Source organism: Thunnus maccoyii, chromosome 5 (genome assembly GCF_910596095.1).
Source record: "Thunnus maccoyii chromosome 5, fThuMac1.1, whole genome shotgun sequence".
In the NCBI taxonomy this organism is placed as follows: Eukaryota; Metazoa; Chordata; class Actinopteri; order Scombriformes; family Scombridae; genus Thunnus; species Thunnus maccoyii.
In genome coordinates this window covers 24,314,896-24,340,337 of record NC_056537.1, presented here as the reverse complement: position 1 = coordinate 24,340,337, position 25,442 = coordinate 24,314,896, and the positions used below count along the sequence as shown (strand labels likewise).

The window sequence follows — 25,442 nt, the reverse complement described above, 5'->3', positions numbered from 1 at the left end:
GTAGAAAAATATAAATATGTCGCTGAAATGTACATTTCAGACTGTCTTAATTTTTTTTTCATAAAATCTTTTTGCAAGACAAAAAGAATTGTACCTGTAGAGGATGACCTGAAAGCTTTTTCAGGCGTGTAAACAATTGACACTATTATATGTGCAAACTGATGAGAACAAATGACCGGTATCTTATACAGTAGTAAGTTATTGACTGACTGTTAAGATCAAATACATACAAATCTGCCTCGATTTCAATTTATTTCTTAAGTAATACAGCATAAAAACACAAAGAGATCATTTCTGCAACACGCTTCTCAAATAAAGAATTTCCCAAAAAGAAGACACTGTCGCCAAAAACACATTTGTTGGTGTTGTTATTTATCCGAGGAAGGCTGCATCTTCTTTGTGTATTTCTTCTGATACTCATGGAAGATGCTGGAGGTCTTGGGGACAGGAGACGGACGTAGAGGAATATACTGCTTCTCTGGATTTGGATACCATGCACCTATGGGGAATTTTATTCATAATGTTAGGAAAACCTGTAGCTAAATAATGACTAAAATAGCCAAAAAGAAGAAGAATTTATATACTGTATGTTTTAGCAGTGTTTGTTACCCATTGCTCTCTTGACAGGTACACCGGGGCTCTCGTCATCTGCTCCAGCAAGGTCAGCTTTATCTGAGAAAAAAAAAAAAAGGTAAAGCTTATTTGAAAGAAAAAAAAAGATCAAAACAAGAACATTACAGAATAAATGAATCACTTGAATAATAGAGGGAACCCATTTTACATACAGAACCTGCAAGATTCCTGGGTTTAATCATCTAGACCGCCTGTACGTGGTGCGTCTAAACTCGTTTGATGTTAAAACATTACATAAATACATTAAAGGAATGGACATGCTTTATATTAAAATCTTTTATTTTAGAAAACAGGTGTCAGATGTGGGAGAGGTGAAATGGGTTTCACTGGAACCCCTCAGAGTTTTATGGGGAAATTAGATATCAGGATCATTGAAATGTAACATCTAAGATATCTTGCAAATTGCTTGTATTTCTGCATTTGTGCAAATTTTCTGATAAAAAGAAGACATCTGGAAAATGGATACATTGAAAAAACTGTATTTCCTTTCCAAATGGTTGTCATGAATCCTAAACTAATTTATGAAATGAGTTCAATTAAACTCTGGAGAGTCTGACAAAATAACGCTGATGGATGTCATCAGGGATTTTGGCTTGGAGACATTTAATTTGTAACAGAAAGCCTGCGTTACAAACTGCTGCCATGGAGTTTAAAGACATGAGATGTCACCAGGCAGGGAGAGTCTAACATTATCCAGTTGCATTATGGGGAGTGAAGGATCCAGTGTTTGGGGGGGTGTCGTGGAAATTGTCTAATCACACCTATAAAATACTACACAAAACACTGCTGGGTTGAAGATTAAAATTATTATTGTACAATAAGGAGACAAACCTCAACACACAGGTCAGGCAGTCTCAAAGAAAGGAAAATGAAATACACATTATATAGTTTTCCAAAGACAATGAAACAACATCTGATTGGATAACACTGTAAGGTTACAAATATTCAACCAATGGGCATAAGGCCATGAAATGCTACATGACCTGATCACGTGTTCGCCTCATGCATGTCACATCTATGGAGTTTAACCTCCCTAAAACATAGGAGACCAGGGAGCCCCAAACCAAACATAACTCTTGACATGTTTTGCTAAGCTAAAGTCCAGCACATTACCTTTTTTGGTCACAAGACAAGATAGCTCCCTTGGCCCAATCAAAGAAAAACAAAATGCCTCTCTGTAGAGCACATTATAGTTTAAAGACAAAGTCAAATAAATGATAAAACGATCCAACTAGGTGTTTGACTTATTCTGCTTTCACAGGGGCTTGATCGATACTGACTAAGAGTCAATATATCTCTGCCTGTCTCATCTATTTTGTCTCTCACAAGTCCCCCAACTTTAACCCCTTAAATCTCAATATCATGACTTACCTGAAACATCATTAGTGGTGTCTTTTATCCCATTGGATGCATCTTTGAAGCTGAAGGTGTTGGGTAACACACTGAACCTCAACACGTTGTTCTCCTGGAGAGGCACGACAGTCTGGCTTCCATTTTCAGCTTTACTTCTCTCGTGGACAGCTGGCTGTTTGAGTGTGACTTCATCTTTCTTTGTCTTCTTCTCTCCAAGTTTGAAACCATGAGAGAGGGACCTCCTCCTCTTCAGACTCAGGCTGCGCTTGTTATTTCCATTCCAGATGCTCATCTCAGAGGAAGCCGGTAGCTCCTCAGTGTTGGCGGAGCCACTTCTTTCAGTTTTCTTGAGACTAACCTTAGATAAAGTATGTTTCTGTGTTTTCAGTTTGTTTCTGTACTTAATTCTAATTGGTGGAAAACTTTTCCTCCATTTTTCATGGATCCATCGTTTGACTGAGTATTCCCCTGTGGGGACAGTTGCACTGGGCTTTCTCTTGAGGGGGCTGAGACTCACAGAGAGAACCTCTGGAGGCTTTGGTACTTCATCAGATACAGTCTGTGGAGATGACCTATGGTTCTTGTGGCCACCAACTAAAACGCATTTTTCTTGTGTTGCTGTGCCAAACAGTACCAGTTCGACAGTTCTAACATTTGAGGCTGGAGGTTCACCATCAGCAGCATTAACAGAAACCTTCATACATTTTGAAATACCCTCAAGAAGTTGCTGTGAACCCTGATCAACAGTTTCATGTTTGCAGCTGAAAGTCTGAGGGGCGGCCGTTGCACTAATTTGTCCTTTCGTTTTCAGTGGTGACACATTTGGAGATGTCAGCTGAGCTTGTCCACAGTCCTCTTCCAGGTCTGACATCTGGTTGGAACCTCCATCTTCACTGCTAGAGACATTTTCATCTGTACTTTCACGAATGAAAATAATGCTTGACGGGCTACTATTTATACTTAGCAGGGAAATAGTATTTGGGTCTTTGTCAGAATATGAGTCAGGTTTGTCATCACTGTCAGATAAATCAATGATATGACTGACTTCATTGCATAGTTCAGGCTCAGTTAAGGTCTGAATTTGATTGACGATACTCTCACAACCCTTTGCTTGATTCTCTCTCACCATCGCAGAGTGAAATTTGCTGTCAGGTCTTATTGCAAACAGTTTATCATTCTTTTGTGCCGCCATCTCTTCCTCATCAAGGGTGTTGTCAGTGCAATCTTTCTGACTTTGCTCTTTCTTGAATTGGCATGTGCTCAAAGAAGGCGTGTTGGACCCCATAATTATTTGCTTCCACCTTGTATTGCAGCAAATATGTTCTAGTGGAGCGACTGCCCTGTTCTCCAGTTTTGAGTCAGGACTGTTTGTGACTTTCTCTAGCTGACAAACTGTTTCTGTATTTTGTGGCATCTTGCTTTGAACTTGCTCAAAGATCACTTTGGCCTCTTCTGGAGGCAAAACTTGGATTTCAAGTTTTGAGTCGCTTATTGTGAGATCCATAACTTCAGGTAACTCATCTTCAACAGGATTGTTAGTGACTTTCTCTAGCTGACAAACCTTTTCTGTATTTTGTGGTATCTTGCTTTGTAGTCCCTCAAAGATCAATTTGGCCTCTTCTGGGGGCAAAACTTGGATTTCAAATGAGAAAAAAGGGTCACTGGAATCTGCACTCTCTGTTTTATTGGGAGAGGGAGTTTGTGTTGGGGCAACTTCAACAGTGGAATGTTGTTCATCATCTGACTCAACAGGTTCGAGTTCTGTTTGTGACAAGGCCTTGTTTTGCACCTCACCTACAATTTGTGCAGGAATGCTTTTAGCTGTCTCGACCTGATCTGACTGGCTGTCAGTGTCAAGGGTGTGAGGACAACGTTTCAAAGACCACGGGAAGCCAAACTCTTTATCAATGTCATTGAGCCGCTCATTGGCGTTCAACCACGATGACACGTAAGGCAGTTCTGAATACACCTCATTATCTGCGATCACATGGAAGCTTTTCAGGTGCTTCTCAAAGCTGTGCTTTACTTGTGACAGTATGGGAGAGTCTAATGCCACATGTTTTGAGCAGAATTCGTGTACATCAGTGATTAACTTTTTGTACCAGCCTGTCCTGAGCCTATCAGCCAACTTTTTACAGCTGCCATCCCAATACATGCTTAATAACATTCTTGAAGTATTAAACTCTGGAAAAAGTTCTGACTTCATCTGAGCTTCTTCACCCTCCTGTATCAACTTAATTATTGATACAACTGTCCATGGGGTTGTTGGGAGTGATGAAAGCTCACAAACAAAGGTCTTTGCATCTGATGTCATCTCACTTTTGTCCTTATCCCCATTTTGGCTTTCTGGCACTTCAGAGGTTAGCTGAGCAGCTGGTGCAACAACCTTTTCTAACGGCATATTAATAGCCGCTTCGGATCCTGTGTTATCTGCACATAACTGTTTCTGGGACTGTTGTGGCCCGGCTGAATCTGAAGACGACACAACAGGACCATCGCTAAAAGCTGCTGACCTGGACCTCACTTCATTTAGATTTTTGGAGGGAGACCTACAATTATCTTTTACAGGATTAGATACTTCTCTTAAATACGCAGCCATTTTGCTTTTTGTCACATCTGGTGAAATCAAGAATTTCTCAGGGTTAATTTGAGATTCATCTGTCGTGATGTGTTCACGCTCTTGATTGATCCTCTTAGAAGATGTATCATTGCCGGAAACCTGGTAGCATTCCTGTGCCAATGGTTGCACAACAGCAATTGCTTTCGGTCCTGTGCGACCAGGAGATGAATGAACGGAGCTGTCATTTGGATTGATTGATGTGAGCATTTCAAGTATTTCAAGAAATTCACGATTGTTTGCTACAGATGAATGGGTCTTATTTCTCTGTGGTGAAATACTCTCAGGCTGTTGCATGTGTTGAGGTAGCTCATCTACAACATGCTGTGTTGGTGATATAAGATTCTGGGTGGTTTTAGGCAAAGAATATCCAGAATGTAGAGATAAAGATTGTGGGACATTTGACTTATAGTGTCCAATGACAGAAGATGGCACAGGCGCCATAGTTGGATTAGATTCAATCATCCTGCCTTTGCTGTCGAACTGCTTCCCATTGTACGGTGAACTAGTGTACATCGGAGGACGAGCATCTGAGCCAGCAGTGAATGACTGTCTGTCTGCGAACCTTGCGCTCATCTGGCGGCTGAGCATTTGCTGTTGTGCATCTGCTGCAGGATTTAAGGGACGCTCATTTGTTTTTGACAAGAAACGGTCAATTTCATAATGGCAGTTGTATGATTTTGAGTTAACAGAGGAGGTGGAAGCTTTCCCAGTGTTGGGTGATGAGTTGAACTGCGTTGAGTACTGTTGAGTTTTCTGACTCATATTGGAAACGTGCAAACTCCGTCCACTTGATGGCGAATTAGTTGTGATACTGCTGTTTCTGAGAGACTGAGAGACAGCCACATTATACGTTGGTGGGGGGATGGAAGAAGGGAATCGATGCTGAGTGCTGTTTTGTCTGTGGTGTTGGTTAGGAGCAGTCTGTATGTTGTGTGCTGTGGCAGACATTAATGTGCTGATGCCAACCGCCTGTGCAGGTGGGAGCGAGGTAGCTGTTGTAGAGAAAGCTGAAATAGGATTAGTCAACTCCCCATTTACATTTTGATACAAGTTTCTCTGAACCCTGGGACGCAGTAGATCAGACAAAGTACTTTCATTCTGATTTCCTGTTAATGTAACTGACATATCTTTTTGAGTGTATGTAGTGTGTGCCTTCATCATGTCAGACGGACTCTGACTTGATGAATTCTGAGCAGAGTTCTGATGAAAATCTTGCGGAGTTGCAACGTGAAATCTATAAACCACCTGTGAACGAGGGTTTCCACTTTGCATATTAAGAGATGAGTTTTGCAGATCGCCATGCAACAATTTCTGATAACCACTATTCTTCCCTCCAGCTGGCTGCTGAAAAGAAACAGCCTGATGAGGAACTGCGGATGTCTGGCCATTTGACGTCTGTCTGTTAGAAGCTCTATTACCGAAGGTGAAAAGAGCACTTTGTGGTGGTCTGACTCCTGTGTTTTCTGTCCTGTACTGATATACGTTATTTGCAGTTCCAACTTGCTGGTTCCTCATTGTGTCCTGGGTAAGTTGCTTAGCAGCTGGTGAGGATTGTGAGGGTGGTCCCAACTGTGGGTATGGTCCAACTATCCATCCAAAAGACTGCATTTTTGTCCTCCGTCAAGCCTTGCCGTAAGTTGAAGAGGAAACTTTCCTGAAAGAAGAATACAGAAATGTTAACAGTCGTAAAACACTAATTTATGCAGTGGCAAAGTGTTTAATACACAACTTTACAACATTTACAAAATCAATCTGGTGGTATCTCAAGACACACATACACAAGTCTGTTTTTTTTTACCTTGTTCATTGATAGATAAAATTATCAAATAGACTGAGGTTGGTTGAAGTCAAGCGTCTCTTTAATTCAAACACAAGCAACAGAAATGGATAGTACGCAGAGTCTCCATGGAGAATTCTGAAGAAACAAAGGAAAGTCACTGGTATATATTGACGGCCTTGGGAGGCCCTTTGGTTGTTTATAGATTCCTTCTAACAGACCTAGACAAAGCTTTACAGAGCTCTCCCTTCCACATGATAACCATGATGTCCATATTGTTACCCTCAAGGCCCTGCCGCCAAATATATGCATACATATGATCATACCTACTTATCTAATACATGGATTTTTCTATCATTCATGTATCTTGTTTTTCAAATTCTCGTTTGTAAAGACATCATGTTAGCCTGCTTCCTCTGCAGCCACATGGCAAAACAACTTCAAGCCAGTACTGACGAAGTATTAGGAAAATGCTTCCCTCCAGGTGAATTCTACAAGTGAAGACGAGCTCAGCAGGCGCTGTCAGCAGTGGGATTTCTATGAGAATTTCTGCAGTGGTTAATTGCAGTCAGTTCTTTTATTGCATGTGTGAGCGAGAAAACAATGGTGTCAGTTAACAGAGCCAACGGAAATCTACTGATTACGAGGGAAATAAAGTCAGGTAGTGAAGATAACCGATTAACACCAGGAATGTGTATCTAGCAACCAGTTTGAACCAGGTCCCTCTATTATTAAACTGTAACTACTTCGACAGGAAGCATTTACTTTCTCCTGTCTACATGATGGTATAAGTAGACAATGTGACTGTTGTGTTCTCTCCAAGCTGCATGAAGTAAAGAGATGTGATTCTGAAGAAAAAACTTAGGCAAGCAGAGATCGGTGCAATAGTTGATTTACTATGTATTTAGCAAGATACAAACCGAGGCTGGGGTCATGAACACAGACACTGAAGCTGAATCAGAAAGCGCTGTCTTATATACCCAAAGCTACTCCCCCCATTGTGAACCCATTCCCTTGGGTACCTCCTATTTTCCAAATTCTAGGGATTTTCCATTAGTTACAATTTTCTACAAATTGGCAATCTGTCCATAATGTCCTCATAGGTTAGGGATGTTAGCAACATTCCAACATAACTAAAATAAGGGTCCAGCAATCACATGTATTGTCCTTTATGATCAACAATGAGTTGCTTACACATATGCCACATGGCCCTTTAATGATCATGAGTCACTGTCTCGTCTCATGCCTAATTGTATTCCATATGAAGACACTGTCTCACAATCTACTGCATCACACACATACACTTTATTGATTAGGAAAAATATACAAGAGCTTTATTTGTTGAGCAACAAACTGACACTCCCTGTCAAAAGAATTTCTTCTTAATGACCTTTAAATAATGGAGACTGGATCCGAAGTATCAAAGTTTAAGTTGAATTTATTTTCTTGTACAAGAAGGAGCGTTTCACAGTGCAACACACAGGATGAGGTTACAAAGAAAAAGGCTTGTCATGGAGCATACACAGTTGGTTTATATACCTTACAAATGGACGTTTCAGTTTTTTCCTGTTGTTTACACATTCCACAGATAACGTCATAACATTTTCTCAGTTCTCTAATTGGTGGCCAGCTGAAGATCCTTAAATCAAGATAACACCCCCCTGACCTGTCTCTGATCTTTATTCTTTTCTGACTTCCTCTAACATATATAGTACTGCCCCCCCATTGTTAGCCTTAGCTGCTGTGTTTGCTATTTCTGCAACGTTGCAGAACAAAACAAGAACACTCATCATGACATGTGAAAACAGGAATACACACAGTATGATTTTAAGACATCTAACCACAGTATAGTCCTAATTTTTATAATACTCCCTGTCCACTATTCGTTTGCATTACAGTAATCAGATATTGTATTCATTAACAATAATCTAATTGCTTCACATTTTTGTTTCAAGTATAGACTTTGTATATATGTATCATGAGCACTGTGGGGTGGTGCTGTGTAGTAGTTTTGTGTATTTTACAAAGGATGTATGCCATGTATGGACTATGTTTTGGCTTGCTACTAATTGCTTCTCTTTTTTCTTAGTGTGGATGATTTTCTGGATTTTCTAGTGTGTATGTGTCTTTTATTGTACATGTTTAATTTTGTGCACACTGCAAATCAATTTCCCTCTAAGTGAACCTAATTGGATTCAAATTTTAGTTTTTAGTTACATATAAGCCTATATTTAATATGTATGTATTTAATATGTATTTTTTGATTTCCTATATTTAATATTTTTGTTGTGATGTAGCACGGTTTGTATTTTCTTAGGCTGCATTCACATCAAATCTGGCAATGCGGGACAAACAGCAGTCCTCCCAATCACTTGAACGGGGGCAGTGCGTTTACGTTTCGGGAGTGGGGATCGCACAGGACTCAGCAAAAAAATGGTGTGGCCGTCTGGCAAGAATTTGAACCGTAACTTTTGCCAGAACGCCACCTGAAATCACACTGTGGTGGCCAATCACGTAAGCCAACGATAACAATAGCAGGAAGTTTCCTTCGGTTTGTGTTCATTGTTTGAGATCACAGGCAGGAAATGGAGGATAAGGGGGGTGGGGTGGGGGTTAAAGGTCACCACACACAAATGGGCCATGTAATGACATGCCCACACCTCCGCACAACCCTGTAGGAAAGTGACGCATTCCCAGATTTGGTATGAATACAGCCTTGCACAAACAAATGAACCACTTGTGGAGATGGACTGTTCCCGGCCTGCTAACCCGATCCTTGCTATTAATTCATTTAGTTTGTCTGCAGGGGAGACATCAGCGGCATGTCGAGTGATTCTGGCTTTTCATATGAACTGAATTAGCTTCCATGTCCCACAGTCCAGATGACTAGTAACAGCTTTGAAAACTAAATAGTACCACACATGAAAAAAAAGACAAAGTACATGTTCTTATTCCTGTTATCCTCTTATTCATGTTCTTGTTCCACATTTTTATTAAGGCAACAACTTTACTGTTATTGTTTTTTACCCTCCTATCATCAATTTGACCCCCTTAAATGTTTAATGTCTCTAAATAAATGATTGACATCCTTTTTGCTTCATATTTAATGACTTTTCCTAATTTAAGTATCAACATTTTACACAGATTGGGTTGTTTTGGATGATACTGAGGTCAAAATGCAATGTTATAATCTTCAAAAAACTTTCCTCTGCTTTGGGGCCCTAACATGACCTTACCTGTAGTAGTGCGAGAACCACTGATAGTTTAAATAACACGGGGGAGGAGAAAACATAATTCAGAGAACTTCTTTCCTACGCTATGGAGAAGGAACTGTCGTAATAAATCTCTGGACCTCAGTTTGAAGAAGTTTCTGCAGATATCCCAAATCAGCCCAAGAAAAAACTTCTCTTTGGTGTCCAAAAAAATCATCAGGAATCAAAGCTCAGAGTAGCAAAATGTTCTTTAATGCCGGCAATAAAGGAGAGCAGTTTCAAGTGCACACAAGGTTCACCAAAAACACAATGAGTTGTAAGGGCCAGTGCTCCTTCTTTTATACCGTTTGGCTTGCATAGGCCACACCTCTTGTCCTACACCTTCTTACTGACCAATTACACAATTAGAAATTCTTTACATCAGCTATTGTAGGCCTGAAATCCCAGGATAGGTTTTACATAGGCCTGGACATGTCTAGGCATGTTTTGTTTATCCAGACATGTCCAGATATCGCTCCTTTTATTTTTTTAAGGCTGTTCAGGTTTATTTTACACTATTATTACCATATCCTTCCTTCTGGCCTTAATTTTTAAAGTTATTCTTGCCTTTTTTTCACCCTTATTTCTTAATTCTCTCTTGAGGTTATTTTTTTAAAAATAATGAAGTTTAACACAAACACACTTAGAATTTCATCTGAGTGCACTGAGTGTGATTATCTTCAACGTATTACGTGCCTTTACATTAATCACAAGATTTTGTGAGGTGTACATATAATATGACTGGTGTAATTGCTTCATAGGAATAACAATTCAACATACTTCTGCTCAAAGCTTATCATATTACTAATCATCCTTTTGCATTGCATTTTGTTTCCTTCAGCACATTACAAGTCTTTAAAATTATACCACAGAACAAACATAAAAGGTTGCTCAGCCTTCTAAACCGTTTCTCTTGGTGCTCTGTGTGCTCTCTCTTTATGCTCCCTCTCAACTGAAAATTACATCTAAGTAAAGGTTTTCTGCCAATGAGGTTTTGTCACAGCTCTTTGAGAGTGAAAGTGACAATAGAGAGTGTATGTGAGACGGACGATGTTGAGGAGGAATTTCCTCGCGGTGATTCAGGGTGGCTCAACACCGCGGTATGCGGTCTATGCAACATTAGCACCTTTTTTTGTGAAAATCAAGGTATATTAGTCTGATTATGTGTCGACCGAATGGAGCAGCAGTACCTGACGAACTCGGAAAACACTTAATATTGTGTTGTGACAGGAAACAATGTTGGCCTTCAGCCAAGTCTCCTTAAGCCTGGGATTTATGAATAGAGTCCAGCTGTACGCACGTGCAGAGTTTCTGCCAGTGTATTGCAAGCCCGGCGGCACACTGGGCCTGAGTTGACCCCTGCCGTGCCAAAGCATCTGGGATTATTTTTAAAAATGTATTTTAAGATGTTTTCAAAACTAAAATGTGTTATACGAGTAAGAAACAGCTCAGTGCGCAGCTAGTTTGTGGTCAAGAGAAAGAGAAATCATGTGTGTGGCGGTGAGGCTGCAGTTACTGGAGCAACCCGCCTACCATCGAAGAGTAGGGTGAGCAGGCAGAGAACAGGAGAGTTTCTGCCGAAAACAAGCACCAAGGCCCGGGGAGACATGAGAGCAGCTGCTCGCTAACAGCTACATGTGTTAATAGCAGAGAGCAGGACCCTATGCTGACACTCTGCAGCTGCTGTGGATGGTCACGGAGCAAACACTTTCACTTTCGTCAGTAATTTTACACTATACACAAGGCAACAAGTTTTGCTCAGCACCAACCCCAATATATAACTGGTACAAAATATCCATACAGACATGTTTTTAACTACCAAGCATCAGCACCAACCCTGAGCCCAGTTCCATTACGAGGGCTGGGCACCAGGTTAGCAGGCGCTCAGCATGCAAGATACTGTGTGTGGCGGGCGGGATCTTCTGGAGCCACTGGACCAGGGAAGCCACCGAACATTCAATAACTTACACATGCATTTAAGTGTAAAACAAGAAGGGCCTAGCCTCATAAAAAAAGGAAAAACATGAATAAAGCGCAGTTGTGGCAGTTGTTTGACATCCCCCGCGGATGTGTTGTTTATAGCGCAATATTGCAACAATATTGCGGTTATTGCGAAAGCCCTAACCCTGATAATGAGGCATCCTCGTTACCTTCCAAAAAAGTAAAGTTATTATGGTCCCTCTCCCTATTTGAACAACAGGGTAGTGTGAGAGAAACTCAGTTGCATGCTTATAGTTTATCATTTCTTTCTATGTTAATCAGTTATTAATTATCATTTGTCTATATATTAATTTAATTAGATGTACTTTCATATATGCTTGGTCACTGTAAATGTAGGCCAACTATTAGCATAATGTGTATTGTGAATCATCATATGCCTTCAGACAAACAGTGGTTCTTTGTTGATGGATATATAACATGTATGTGAGTTATTACTATGGCCTTTCTTTATCTGAAGAGGGCTCAGAGTCTTGTGATGTGTTATTATTAAGTTGTAAGGATGTTGTTATAGCAATATGTTTAAAGAATTTGATAGGTTTAACTCATCGGATGATGTGATGATTAACCAATGGGTAAGAGCTTCTTTTGTCTAGTTTCTTATAAAGACCACATCCTTGTGTCTCATCTTTGAAATGCTGGAAGATTCCTGTAATCTCCATACTGTACAATATATTCATTCTTTTAACAACCTGCAAGTTTGCCTTGTTTTAGTTTTGGAAGAATTTAAGGCAGTTTTCTACGACACTAGACTTAGTGCTGCTAATGTCATCAAAATGGTTCCATGTTTTAAAAGTCCATATCTTATTATTTTTGTCATTAAGTCAGTCATCTGACTATTACAGCAATTTTTTAAAACATTTGAAGTATTAAAAAAACTGTTGGGTCAGTAACATGATTATAGTCTGTGTGGTAGAAATTATTGAAATTCATCTGTTGTATAACTCATCGCAACCTCTGAAGGCGCTGACTGTCAGGTAGTAAAGATCAGAAGAACTTTGGGTGTCTTCATTTCTTGACATATACTGTACTTGTTGGAAACTGGTTCTGATTAGAATTTGTTTAGAAAGGAGGGAAGATAGCTCAGTAGAGCTATGAATGCCCTCATTATGTCCCTGAGTCTTACTACTGCTGACAGTTTGAGGATCTGACTCCTGGTTCAATACATTGATCTAAGTCAACAGAGGCTGACCAGAGCATGCACCAGTTTGTTTAGTTTGTTTATTCTAGGCAACACCTGCTTGTTCACTCTCCGCTTAAAAATAAGATGAGTACTTCAGAGAAGAGTTCAGTATGCAAAAGAAGCAAATAACTTGTGCAAGATATTCAAGATTCAAGTTCACAAAGTCAAGACTTTGTCAACAAAAACTCTTGTGACTCCAGATTGTCTGCAAAGATTAAACATTTTTCTCCCACACTGCACAGCCTGTAGAACTGAACTCATATTATGATCTATGGTGTAGTGAAGAATTGCTCGATTACTCAATTAACACACAAAGAGAGCACTGTCAGGTTAGGAAATAATGTAATCAAATGATACAATCAGAAGTATAATGCATCATATCCCTGAGAGACAAAGATACATAGCACCTAGTGTTGCAGAAAAAATACTTCAGCTGAGGTGGGCAGACAGTCCACGCCTTTGCTTGAAGAGTTTATCAACTTTCATGTAAACAGTGTCACGGCTCGTCAATCAGATGTATTTGTCTTTTTAATAGTGACGTCAAAATGTTGGAAATGATCCAAATACAGTACTTTTGAGTTACCATTGTCTTCGCACTCTCCTTAAATTAAAAATTAAATAAAAATAAGTGGCTCATTGCCTTTAATGATTAACCATCACAAGTATTGACCTTCAATGACCTGACCTTTTAATGATTCATTGTCATATGATTATCAACATAGTTGCTCCTCCCATAATGAAATCATATGATGACCTTCAATATGTTGCAATATATTGGCAATGACTGACTGGGAGTGAGAGATGCTTTGCTGAAACATGGTGCAAAACACAATGGAGGAAAAGGAAAAAGACATCCCCTGCAATAGTCTCGCATGAACACACAAGCGTGGGCACCAGGATGTTGACTGCACCTCATTTAACGGCCACAGATGTCACTAATGAGAAGGAATTTCTGATTCCTAAATACAGAACCTTTAAAGTGACACAAAAATAAATGGCTCATGGCCTTATCTGACAAGTTGGCACTCAGTCAGTCCTTAAATAAGGTTGCACAGAATCTGAAAATATCTAGTTAACCTTACAGGTTAATGAACAACCCTCAGATAGAAACAAAGGTCAAGAGTTCAACTAGCCTAGGGAGAGTATTTCTTCACAACCAGAATGCCAGAATGACAGCACACAGCAGCATCACAAAATAACATTGCTATCACATTAAACTAAGAACAAACAACACTGTCCTCTAAAGGCTTGTCAAATCAACACATTAAAGAGACATAGAAATCTGCATAACTATAATTTGTCCTTGCACTGGCTCACACAACATAAACTAACTGTTTAACAATCAACTGTCAACATTTTACAGAGTAAGGAACCAAGTTTAGAACAGACACAGCATGGATGTATTTGGAACAGGTGTGGAATAACAAACTGCCACTAAACATTTAGCTTAAGACCACTATCTGTAACATGTATAATACATACAAGAAATACAGCAAATAATAACAACCATTCAAAACTCTCTCACAATGGATCTACATATAACTGGCTTATATGAAGTGTGATTTCTCATTTTGTGATCATAATTCAACTCAATATTCTATATTACAGAATTTCATTTTTAGTAATACATATACATACACACATATATATATTTACAGCCCTTCACGTCTTTAAATCCATCTCCTGAGTTGAGTTAAAGAAGAGTGTCAAAAGTACTAACAAAGAATGACACAGACGGAAAGATCTGTCCTAGAAAGTTGTGGTTGTTCAATCAGCTTAGGTCATGAACTCAGCAGTGCTGATTTCAAATGTTTTTTACTTTGCTTTTCTAAGAAATATATTTGTCATTTTCTCCCTTCCTTACAGAATCTGTTGAAGCCACTTGTTCTTCAAAGTCCCATAGTCTCTCCACCCACGCATCTATTGCAGCGTCCTCAGCAGGACCAGAGCAATTTCTCAGGATATCTGTATCACCTCAGCTACTTTTCCTTCTGCTCTCCTCCAGACCCAGAAGTTCTCATTCACCCAATCGCAATTTCATGCTTAGGTTGGTTAAAATTAAACATGACATTAGTGTCAAATCAACATAGTAGGAACCCATTTATCAGAATCCTGGTCCATTTACTTGAAGAATCTATTGCTGCCTGTTCTTCAAAGCCCTGTGGTCACTCTGCTGTTGCAGCTCCTGCAACATCCTCTGTTGTAGAAGTAGCAGATTACTCTCAAAGACCATTTGTAAATAGATGTAAATCTGTGGGGTCAGGAGGCGGTGACTTCATATGGAATACAATAAGACAGGAGAACATTTTTATCGAGAAATCATATGTTGTGGGAAAACTGAAGATTTATTGGCCCATCTGAAGACTTTTCCATGACATAACATTGCTTCAAGCCTACAGTACGGCCACTGTCCGTCAGTTGCAGATACACTGACAACCAGTCCGCTAACAGAATAGCCCAAAATATCTAATTGTTTAAAACTACTCGTTTTTACTTGCATGCAAACATAGCATTTCCTGTAGCTGCTTCACAATAAAAGCCTTCTGCTGGTTCACAATGGAAAGCTTTTAATCTGAAGCAGCATCCTTTGCATCTAGTAGGCATGGGCCAGTGTGTGATTTTGGTAATTTGTGCATGCGCATACACGTACACACACACACACACACACACACACACACACACACACACACACACACACACATACACACACACATACACACACACATACACGTACACACACACACACACACACACACACACACAAGCACCCAAAGTGAGCCTGAGAAGCAGAGCTAATGTTAACTGAGCCAGCCATTGCTAAATACTCAAATGGAAACTTGACCTTTATTAGTCACTTGCTTTGACATAACCACTGCAGTTATAAAGTTGATAGTCAGGGGTTTTTTTGTCGTTATATTTTAGGCCACATGCGATTGGTTTTCTACTAGCAAGATTATTATCGGCTCCTCAGGACAGCTGATATTTACTAAAGATAGCGTCCACAACAACTTCACATAGTGTTATAAGTTAGCGTACACTTTATACTGTCTATTAAGCCTCGTGCTTCACAATGCTGAAACAACAGCAGCAACCTGGCTCCAGCGGGAGAAAAGTATCTAATGGCACTGCGGGCCCAACCGGTGTGTCTTCCTTTCTAGGTAACAGATCGGCGGAGATCGGCCCCATTGTCACCAATACCCTATCCAGCTATTTGAGTCAGTATCGGACCGATATCAGTATCAGATCGGTGTATCCCCAGTCATTATGACACAAGCCTTGACATTTGCAATTTGCAAATTTGCAAAAAAAGTACAATCCAAATTCTTGAACCTCTCGTTAAGGTTCAAACCTCAAAGTGGTAAAACCCTATTGTTTTTGTGTCGGTTTATTATCATTATTATTATTTTTATTCTGACGCGGCTCAAATTGCCGTGAGCTGGAATGAGCTGGAGACGTGAAACTTGGCCCAATAACTGGAAAGGATGTGCAAATGCTTCACAAGAAACATGACTGCAATCAACCAGATGGTGGCACTGTAGTTCACATTTCAAAAAACAAAAAATCAAGCGAAAGAAGTTAACAAGGAAGCCACAACTATCCGTGGGCAGGTAGTTTCCTGACACCCCCTCCAACTCTGCCAACTGGCTCCTTAGCCAGGAAACCAAACTAACCTCACAAGCAGAAGGCAGAGAGAGAGGGACTGAAAGGAAGGATGTGTGATGATATCATTCAAAGGAAGAGCTGGCGAAGTTCTTATTTTGAAGACGGTTATTAGACGATGGCCATCGGGTCCATTCCATGTACAAAGATGGTCTGGGCACTGTACCACTGTTGATACATAACTTATATAAGGTTACACATCTGTATCTTATCACATGAATAACATAGGTTTTCCATGGTCATTAATTCAATTAGGAGCCATCCGTCAAGTGATTGACAGCTACCTCACAACATACTATGTATCATAATATACCACATCTGGAACAGCTCCAAGCTTGACCATGGACCCATTATTTGTATCTAAAAGGACCCCAGAAGGGCTATGTCATATTACCTAAGGTGACATGCAGACTATGAAATGTTTATGTCACATGTCCAACACCCAAAATCAGTAAAGTATATAGGGTCAGATAAAAGTCATACTAACAGGGATGTCACAAAACTAAAAGAATTCACAACAAAAAGTTTCCACTCACATGCATTTCTGAGTATAAACACGTGTTAGTATGACTTTTATCTGACCCTATGTACTTTACTGATTTTGGGTGTTGGACATGTGATGTGATCCTTCCTTTCATTTCTTTAGAAAGTGGATATTGCTTAACGTAGACCGGATATTTATCGGGATTAATTTTAGCTCGATAAGGTGGTATATTTAATAATCCAACATGATTAGCATGCAGTGCCCATAGTTCTGTTGGAACTGATGCTAATATGGATGGAGTTTTCAATTGAATTTTTCATGTTATGCTGCAACGGTTTAATAAATAAGTGAGTTGGTTCCACATTATAAGACCATATGACATAGTCTTTGTTTTGATCTTTATTATCTGGTACTTTCTCAAGGTATTCAACACATGATTTCACTAATGGATCAATATCTGTAAAGTCTGTGCGTACAGCACATACAAAAAATCAAATCTCTTGCCCTCTCTTCAGTATGGCAAAACACTTTTTAAATTCGCAGGACATTGCTTCCTTCAGATAGTTGATTTGTTGCGCTCGATATCGTATCAAACATTTTCCTACAGTTTTGCATCCATTTGAAAGTACACTGTCTTCTCCAGCCCTTGATTTGATTAGATATATTTTCCACTGGAAATATCAAAGATGCAGTGACTTTTTTCGGCGTGCAAGATTTAGTTTTGTTTTCTGTACATAAAATCATCCATTCCACAATTTCATCATCAGATTCATATTCGGGCGGAGATATAATGTCATCTATATTAGGATATAACTTATTCTCTGGTGTTGTCTTAATCATTTGTGTTTTCTCCCCTTGCACTTGCTCCATATAAATTGTATCTTGCGTCATTGTAAGGTTAAGTTTCTTCTTTTTCATTAGCTTTTTTGTCATGTTTGCCGGCCATTGACGACTCATCAGCTCCCATGCTTTGAACATCTTTATCATATATTCTTTGTCCCAATTCGGATTAGGTAGTATTATCCATTATGTATGCTCGTATGAAGTCTAATTTACTCGTGTCAAAACTACCGTCCCTGGGAAATTTATTATCTGTCCACTCAGAGATGTCTGTTAAGAATGGTTCAACGTAGTAAAATCCTATTTTAGTTTGCATCCACTCTCTAGGTGACATCTGATTTACTGTTTTAGCTTTAACTTCTTTAAGGTGAGGGTTCGTCTTTAACAATTTCTTCATTGCTTTCCTTTCCTTTCTTGGTAGATCATGTTCTGTTTTGTGTTTTATCTCAATCTCCTCTTTTCACATTTTACTGGATTGTGACCCCATGATTAAATGTTGTTAGTATATAATACACCAAAACATGCAGCGTCTCTGAAATAAGAACTTTCTTATGTCTCTTCCACTCTCTGTTTTTGTTTTTTTTTGTGTGGGCTGATGTAACGATCAACTGTATGTCAGAAGGCACTCTACCGCTATATAATCAACAACACAATAACATTTATTTACATACAGCGCAAGGCACTAGACAGCCCTTGCCTGTGACACTCGTCCAGACCCACTTTCTCTCTCAAAGTGCTCTAACAGTGTCTCTGTCATACATAGGGTACATAGGGTCAGATAAAAGTCATGCTAACAACACGTGAACCAACCAAACAGTATAACATAAGAGTAACAAAAGTAACATAAGAGGAAAAAGTTCCATTACAACAATGCATGCTTAATTGGCACTTTTGCTTAAAGAGTCATTTTCAGGTAGATCACAAAAGAAAGAGCAGGAAGGGAGTGTTGGTGACATTTATCACTTCCCTGTGCAAGAGGCCATATAACATACAGCAATTTGTAGAAAATTGTAACTAATGGAAAATCCCTAGAATTAGGAAAAAATGCTTCAGTCTAACTCAGAATATTGTGTACATTCTTGTATAAAACCACTTCAAAACAGGAAAAACACCACTGCCCTGAGTAGCAACAGCTGGTCTGTAAACCAGCCTGTGATCTAAACTCATTTTTCACATTCATAACAGTATGTTCATTTTTGTTCTGAACACAAGCCAAAACTATTCAAGTAATAAAATGCAATGTTCATTTGCAGCCACCTACTGCAGTTTCATCTGTAATTTGAAGACTTGTGCCTAGGCCTCCAGTCAGTTTCTGGGAGTATAGCCAGCACAAATATCTCTGAATATGAGCTGTATTACAGTATATCTTAGACCATATCATGCTTTCACTCTTCAGCCAAAATAAAATCCACCAACTGTCAAGATAATGATTCTATGTGATCTGCTCACACACAATTCTTCACTCTGAACTTGTTACTTCTGCAAGTGACTATATTCCTACTTAGAAAAGCTCAGTAATCACTGCTACTGTACCTGAGCAGTACAGGAAAGCAGGACTACAAACACAACAGAAAACAAACAATTGCATATTCATCCATTCAGCCTAATTTCGACAATCCATCCTCTCTATATCCACTTAAGATTATGTTTTGTGGAGGGTTTAAGTTTGTCTTACAATGCAGAAGCAGGAAACAGCAGAGCGGACAGAAAAACATCTTTAATCTCACAATCACACCGAGGCAAGTGTTGTGCAACTAGAACAGAATTTCGTCTCATACTCCACAACTGTAGACTTCTAGTCTGGTCTATTGAACTTTTTGGCAGATGGTGTTGTGGAAAAACCTGCAGCTGGGTCAATAAAGTTGTCAGGTCCTCCACAACATTATGTCATAAAAGTTGAAGAATAAAATGAACAGTCTAACAAACCACACTGAATCTAGCAGAGTTCAAAGTGAAAATAGATTCACTGTGTATTAAGCAGAGTACAGTAAACTGAGGCTGATTCCATGGAAGCAGATACTGAATGACAAACTCACAGACAGTTTTTTATATACTTTGTTCCACTCCTCCTACTGTGGAGCCTACTTCTATCTGATTTCTAGGTCTCCTCCTTTAAAAATCCTGGTTCTTTCCATAATTATATCATAATTGCTAAGTCATCAGTGACCTTCAAAATGTTGCGATTGATTGAAAAATCTACCACAATGGCCAAAATTAATATTATTTTATTTCAGTGAAATTTTCCATTCACAGTAACTTTGTTGTGATGCCAAAACTTGCAGACAGTCACACTAACATGAGAAAAAAAAAAATCAAAAAATCACTTTCCAACAGCTTGAATTGAGTTTGTTAGCTGTATTTTGATGCCTGGACAGGTAAACAATTGTATTTCATTGTGTTATTAACTTTGCATTACGTTGTTGAGTGCAGAGTCCTGAATCGGGTCGGGTGCCCAAGAGGTAGCCCGCAAAAAACTTGTGTAACAGGTAAAAAAATAGAACTATATAAATTCACAGGCATGGGTAAAAATGTACTAAATGCAGGCGGGTAGCAGGTGAGAGAAAAAAGAGAGAAGTCAGAAATGAAAATGATTTGCAGTATTTTTAACATCTAAATTAGCTAATAGCCTACTATCGAGTGTAATCAGTCCCCAGGCTTTTTTTAATTGTGAAGTGAAGTAGTCAGTGGATTACTATGAAACTTCAGAGTATGTTGCACACTGTTATAAGGCATACAAGTGAGTCAGCATTATAACATCAGCATGTAATCATTGTTGTGTGTGTGAGAGAGAGAAACCACCATGGTATCTGCATGCGACTGTGTAAATGTGTGTGTGCACTGGCATGTGTGGATGTCAGTGAATGTGCAGTATTGACCTTCTTGTAGAGACACATATCATTGTGCAACTGTCATAATAAATCTCTGGACCTCAGTTTGAAGAAGTTTCTGCAGATGTCTCAAATCAGCCCAAGAAAAACTTCTCTTTGATGTCCAAAAAATCATCAGGAGTCAAAGCTCAGAGCAGCAAAATGTTCTTTAATGCCAGCAATAAAGGAGAGCAGTTTGAAGTGCACACGAGGTTCACCAAAAACACTTTGAGTTGTAAGGGCCAGTGCTCCTTCTTTTATACTGTTTGGCTTGCATAGGTTACGCATCTTGTTCTACCCCTTCATACTGACCAATTACACCATTAGAAATTCTTTACATCAGCTATTGTAGGCCTGAAATCCCAGGATAGGTTTTATGTAGTGAAATTTAATACAAACACACTTAGAATTTCATCAAGTGCACTGAGTGTGATTATCTTCAACGTATTACGTGCCCTTACATTAATCACAAGATTTTGTGAGGTGTACATAAAATATGACTGGTGTAATGCTTCATAATAATAACAATTTAACATACTTCTGCTTAAAGCTTATCATATTAATAATCATCTTTTCGCATTGTTTTCTTCAGCACATCACAAGTCTTTAAAATTATTCCACACAACAAGTAAAAATAAAGCACTTTAAAGGGAGTGACTGTGTAGCCTATGTGTTTAATCAGGAGTTGGGTTTCAAGTCTTATATTTACAGGTCTGGATTTGACATGGAGATAATTGCGGGTAATGGGATATGTGAGTGTATTAGGTCTAACGGTGCGTAATCTTGACAGTGTTTCATCACTCATGAACTCACATGAGACAGCATGTCACACTGATAAAGCCTAACTGCACTTTGGATATGTGGGAAAAAAAAACCTTTAAGGCAACAACCGCAAACCCAGTTGCCTTTAACCTCAATATCGTATCACCTGGACAACTGAGAATTTTCATGGACATTGTTAGTATGACTTTTATCTGACCCTATGTACTTTACTGATTTTGGGTGGTGGACATGTGACATAAACATTTCATAGTCTGAATGTCACTTTAGGTAATATGGTATAGCCCTTCTGGGGTACCTTTTAGATACAAACAATGGGTCCATGGTCAAGATTGGAGCGGTTCAAGATGTGGTATGTTATGATACATATTATGTTGTAAGGTAGCTGTCAATCACTTCATGGATGGCTCCTAATTGAATTAATGCCCATGGGGAACCTATGTTATTCATGTGATAAGATACAGATGTGTAACCCTATATAAGTTATGCATCGCATATGGTCATCTGATATGGCATGGTTAAAAAAGAGCGTTACACAAGAAGCTGTGGGTTTGTGGATATGTTGTTGTGCTGCAACAGCCTTGTTCAATAAGACAGAGTGTATGACTTGCGTTTTCTGTTCCAACGTTTCAATTCACTGTCCATAAATTAACTGTAAATACACCATAAAGCCCAATTCTATCAGAGTAAGAGACATATACTTTACATGCAGCCATGCATACTCCCATCAAAATAGGATTTTTCAAAGTTTTCCACCGGTGGCGGACTTGTTCGACCGTGTGAACACAGCCTTTTATTCGTTCAACCACCTTCTTGAGAAGGTCGGCGTTACAATTTTTGCGCATATCCAAAAACCTGTCGATATCAAAGTCTTTCAAATGTTTAAACGTAGGTGTGTTTGTTCTTCCAACCAGAAATGTGGGCTTTTCTTTTGAGCATACATCTCTACTCCAGCCTTGCAAACTGTTGGCTTGTTGGTTTGTTTACAACGCACAGAGTTGACCAACAGGTGAGAGGCGTGTCGCAAACTGCGGTAAAAGTCCCAGTTGGGACGCATATTCCCAACGTGCTGTATACATGACCAAAGAATGCTTCTAAAACCCGAATAATCGGAAAATGCTACATTTAGAATAATGGTAATAATTCGAAATATGCTGTTTACGTGACCCGTATCAAATTTGGAATACTGTCATGATCGGAATAATAGTGGAATATTAGTGTGCATGTAAACGTGACTACCTTAACTACCTTAACTACAACAATAAAGTGCATCAGTTAGCACGTTGGCGGACTAGTGTGCAAGCAGACTAACGTTAGCTGCTAGCCAGCAAACAACGCCAGCCATCGTTCTGACAATATTCACACAATAAACCTATAACCAGACTTTCTCAGTCTTAAACTTTGCTATAACTCTATGACCCGCACAAACAACGTTAACTAACTTTAACAGTAACAGTTAACGTTACCTACAGAAGTGACATTAATGCACTGCCATGTTTAAAATCTGAAATTAGCAAATTTAATAGTTGAGATGATTTAACGTTAGCTGTTAGATAATTCAGCTAGGTTGTGAGCTCGATAATAAAGTTAACGTCTGAAACTCACGGTAGTTAACGTTATGGCTCGCTCTGGAACAACGTCAGTGTCTGATAACTTCTTACTTTAAAATTACGTTGATGCATCGCCAGATACATCGAATCAACTGCACAGTAATAATGACCAATTTGACCCAACGTTATCTGCAAGACCATTCTGCAGTTTTACTTGCTAACGTTTCAACTTGTGTTTTTCTGCGCCATGAAATCCTAAATTCACTAACGTTACCTTACCTAGCTTCATCTCGCTCAGTTCAAGTGCTCAGTGCATAACGATGCTGATTACAAGCATTTAAGCCGTCAGACAAGATGGCAAAATAACAATAAATAATGTTATTATTTGGGGGGTGAGAGGGGGGTGTTAAGATTAAATTTAGGTGTGCTTGAGCACCCCTAAAAAGAGTCTAAAATCGCCAATTAACTAAATGCTACTTACTCCTTTTTATCTCCAACGAAGTCCAACTTCAGCCCTCACGGTAACATCCAGAGTCCGTGTTGCAGGTTAAATGAAGCTCATCTCTCTTATCTAGAAATCCATGCATGCATTTACTGACTTTTGGTTCACTGTGCCGCCAGGAGGGTGGAGACACTCCATATGTCGCTGGCCTTCAGAAGACTACGTGGGATTCCTCCTACGTGTTGTTGTTGTTTCATTGCGGTTGGCAGGCAATTTTTTCCTACCCAAATTGCACGAAGACCCGCCCTACTCTGCCTCTGATTGGCTAGTAGTCGTCGCCTTCGTTGTTAGATTGGTTAGATTTAGATATGGGGAGTGATCTTTATTACATCCATGGGAGTGACACGATAGGCGGACCCGATGAAAGTTCCTGTTACGTGTGCAGCTGCATGTGCAGTGCACATGCACGGATGTATAGTCACATCAGTTATAAGGCGCTAAAGATACAATGTGTGTCTGCAGTGTCTAAGCTGAGCGACACATGGCGAAGTAAGAACACAGTCTGCTCTTAACAGTAAACATCTATATTTTCTGATTGAATGAATTGAAATCGCAATTCAGCTGTACTTGATTAATCCTGCTCCTTTGTTGTTATTGTGAAATGAAGTCCATGTCAAGTGTCAGCAATTCGCTGACACGGCACATTATTTTCTTTTTAAAAAAGGGGAACCATAGGAACAGCACAAGACGATCGATGCCCACTGTGAGACGTGCAGCTGCATGCGCAGTGCATGGCAGACTTTGTGCGTTTATTTGCATGTGCATTTACCAGAGTGGGCTGTCTCTAACTGACATGCAAACCACAGCATTACGTATTCTAATGCACAGTGCGTAAATCTCACAAAATCTGATTGACAATCTCACTTATGCTGATTGACAACAGAGCGGCTCCAGTACTCTGGAGCAGAAAGCCACTAGTCCCTCTCACCGGTGCAGTTCTCTATTACAAAACACAGAAAAAAGCCAAGTTGAAAGAGGAAAGAATTACTGATAAAACCCATTATCTGTTTAATTAGGTTTCTTTGTACTGGCAAAAAATGATCTGCTCTTCATGTCTCTCTTCATGTTTTAACCCCAAATATTCAACTTGATATTTATTACTGAAGTGCAATTTGTCATGTTTTTAAGTTAGTCAGTCTGTAGGCTGATTTGAAACTGTGGTGAATTTTTCTTTGGTCAATTAATCGTCAGTATACTACAACAAATCTCAATAAAGTATGTGTGTACTACAGCAACTCATGAAGTAATGACTCATCGTGAAGTAATGACTCATCATGAAGTAATGACTCGTGCAATGCAGTAAGTAAACACCAGGTTTTCAGGCGAAATTTGTAGGAGTGGTCGGTAAAATCGCCAGCAATGGACCAGATGTTGAGGGAAAACAACGAGTAGATTGCCAACAAAATAGGGAAAATCCCAGGAGTAGGTATATTTGCAAGCGTGGGCATTGTGTGGCAGTGAGGAGTGCAAGGGGAAAAGTTCATGAGGAATCAGTATATGTGATGTTTAATCATTAATGTGTTATTAGAAGTCAGTGTCAGAACTCAATGCATCTACAGTATGCAAAATAAGTCTATTGGCTCATTAGTTTCTAAACAAGGAAATGTGTTTACCCTTGTTAGCTCAGGTCACGTTGCAACATTGGAATCTACGCAGTCACCTATCTGTGGTGTATAGGGAGTCAAGCAGCCATCTCCTCTGACCTTGGTTACTACAGTACCATTGGTTCACTCTTTATCAGAATGGCTGCACCTGCTTTCTCCAAACACCACAGACAGCCGCTCAGTGTCTCAAGGAGAGGAGACAGTGTATATTTCTGCTGAGATTTACTGCTGCCTTCACTGTGACCTCAAGGCCCATGCTTGACCCAGTGAAACCCAATTTGTAGCCCCTGAAGATAGAAAATTCCATAACACAATAAAGGCCTTTATGCTTCTTTTTTAT

The 25,442-nt window shown here is 39.4% G+C and overlaps 1 protein-coding gene across 1 annotated transcript; it reads right to left on the bottom strand.

Moving 5' to 3' along the window:
* On the bottom strand, positions 1–23,783 carry si:ch211-106e7.2. Its single transcript, XM_042411312.1, has 4 exons — positions 23,478–23,783; positions 2,005–6,260; positions 610–672; positions 1–499 (listed from the first exon to the last, which is right to left on the bottom strand). The coding sequence occupies exons 2-4, from the start codon at positions 6,212–6,214 to the stop codon at positions 369–371; spliced, it is 4,404 nt and encodes a 1,467-aa protein (XP_042267246.1). The 5' UTR covers positions 6,215–6,260; positions 23,478–23,783; the 3' UTR covers positions 1–368.
* Between the last annotated feature and the right edge of the window lie 1,659 nt (positions 23,784–25,442).

What these genes read in the sequence shown, in the direction of transcription:
- si:ch211-106e7.2 (XM_042411312.1), bottom strand. Translation starts at nt 6,214, where the DNA reads ATGCAGTCTTTTGGATGGATAGTTGGACCATACCCACAGTTGGGACCA. An exon ending in CACCACTAATGATGTTTCAG is followed by an intron (nt 673 to 2,004) that starts GTAAGTCATGAT and finishes TTTTTTTCTCAG; the next exon opens with ATAAAGCTGACCTTGCTGGA. An exon ending in ACCTGTCAAGAGAGCAATGG is followed by an intron (nt 500 to 609) that starts GTAACAAACACT and finishes AATTCCCCATAG; the next exon opens with GTGCATGGTATCCAAATCCA.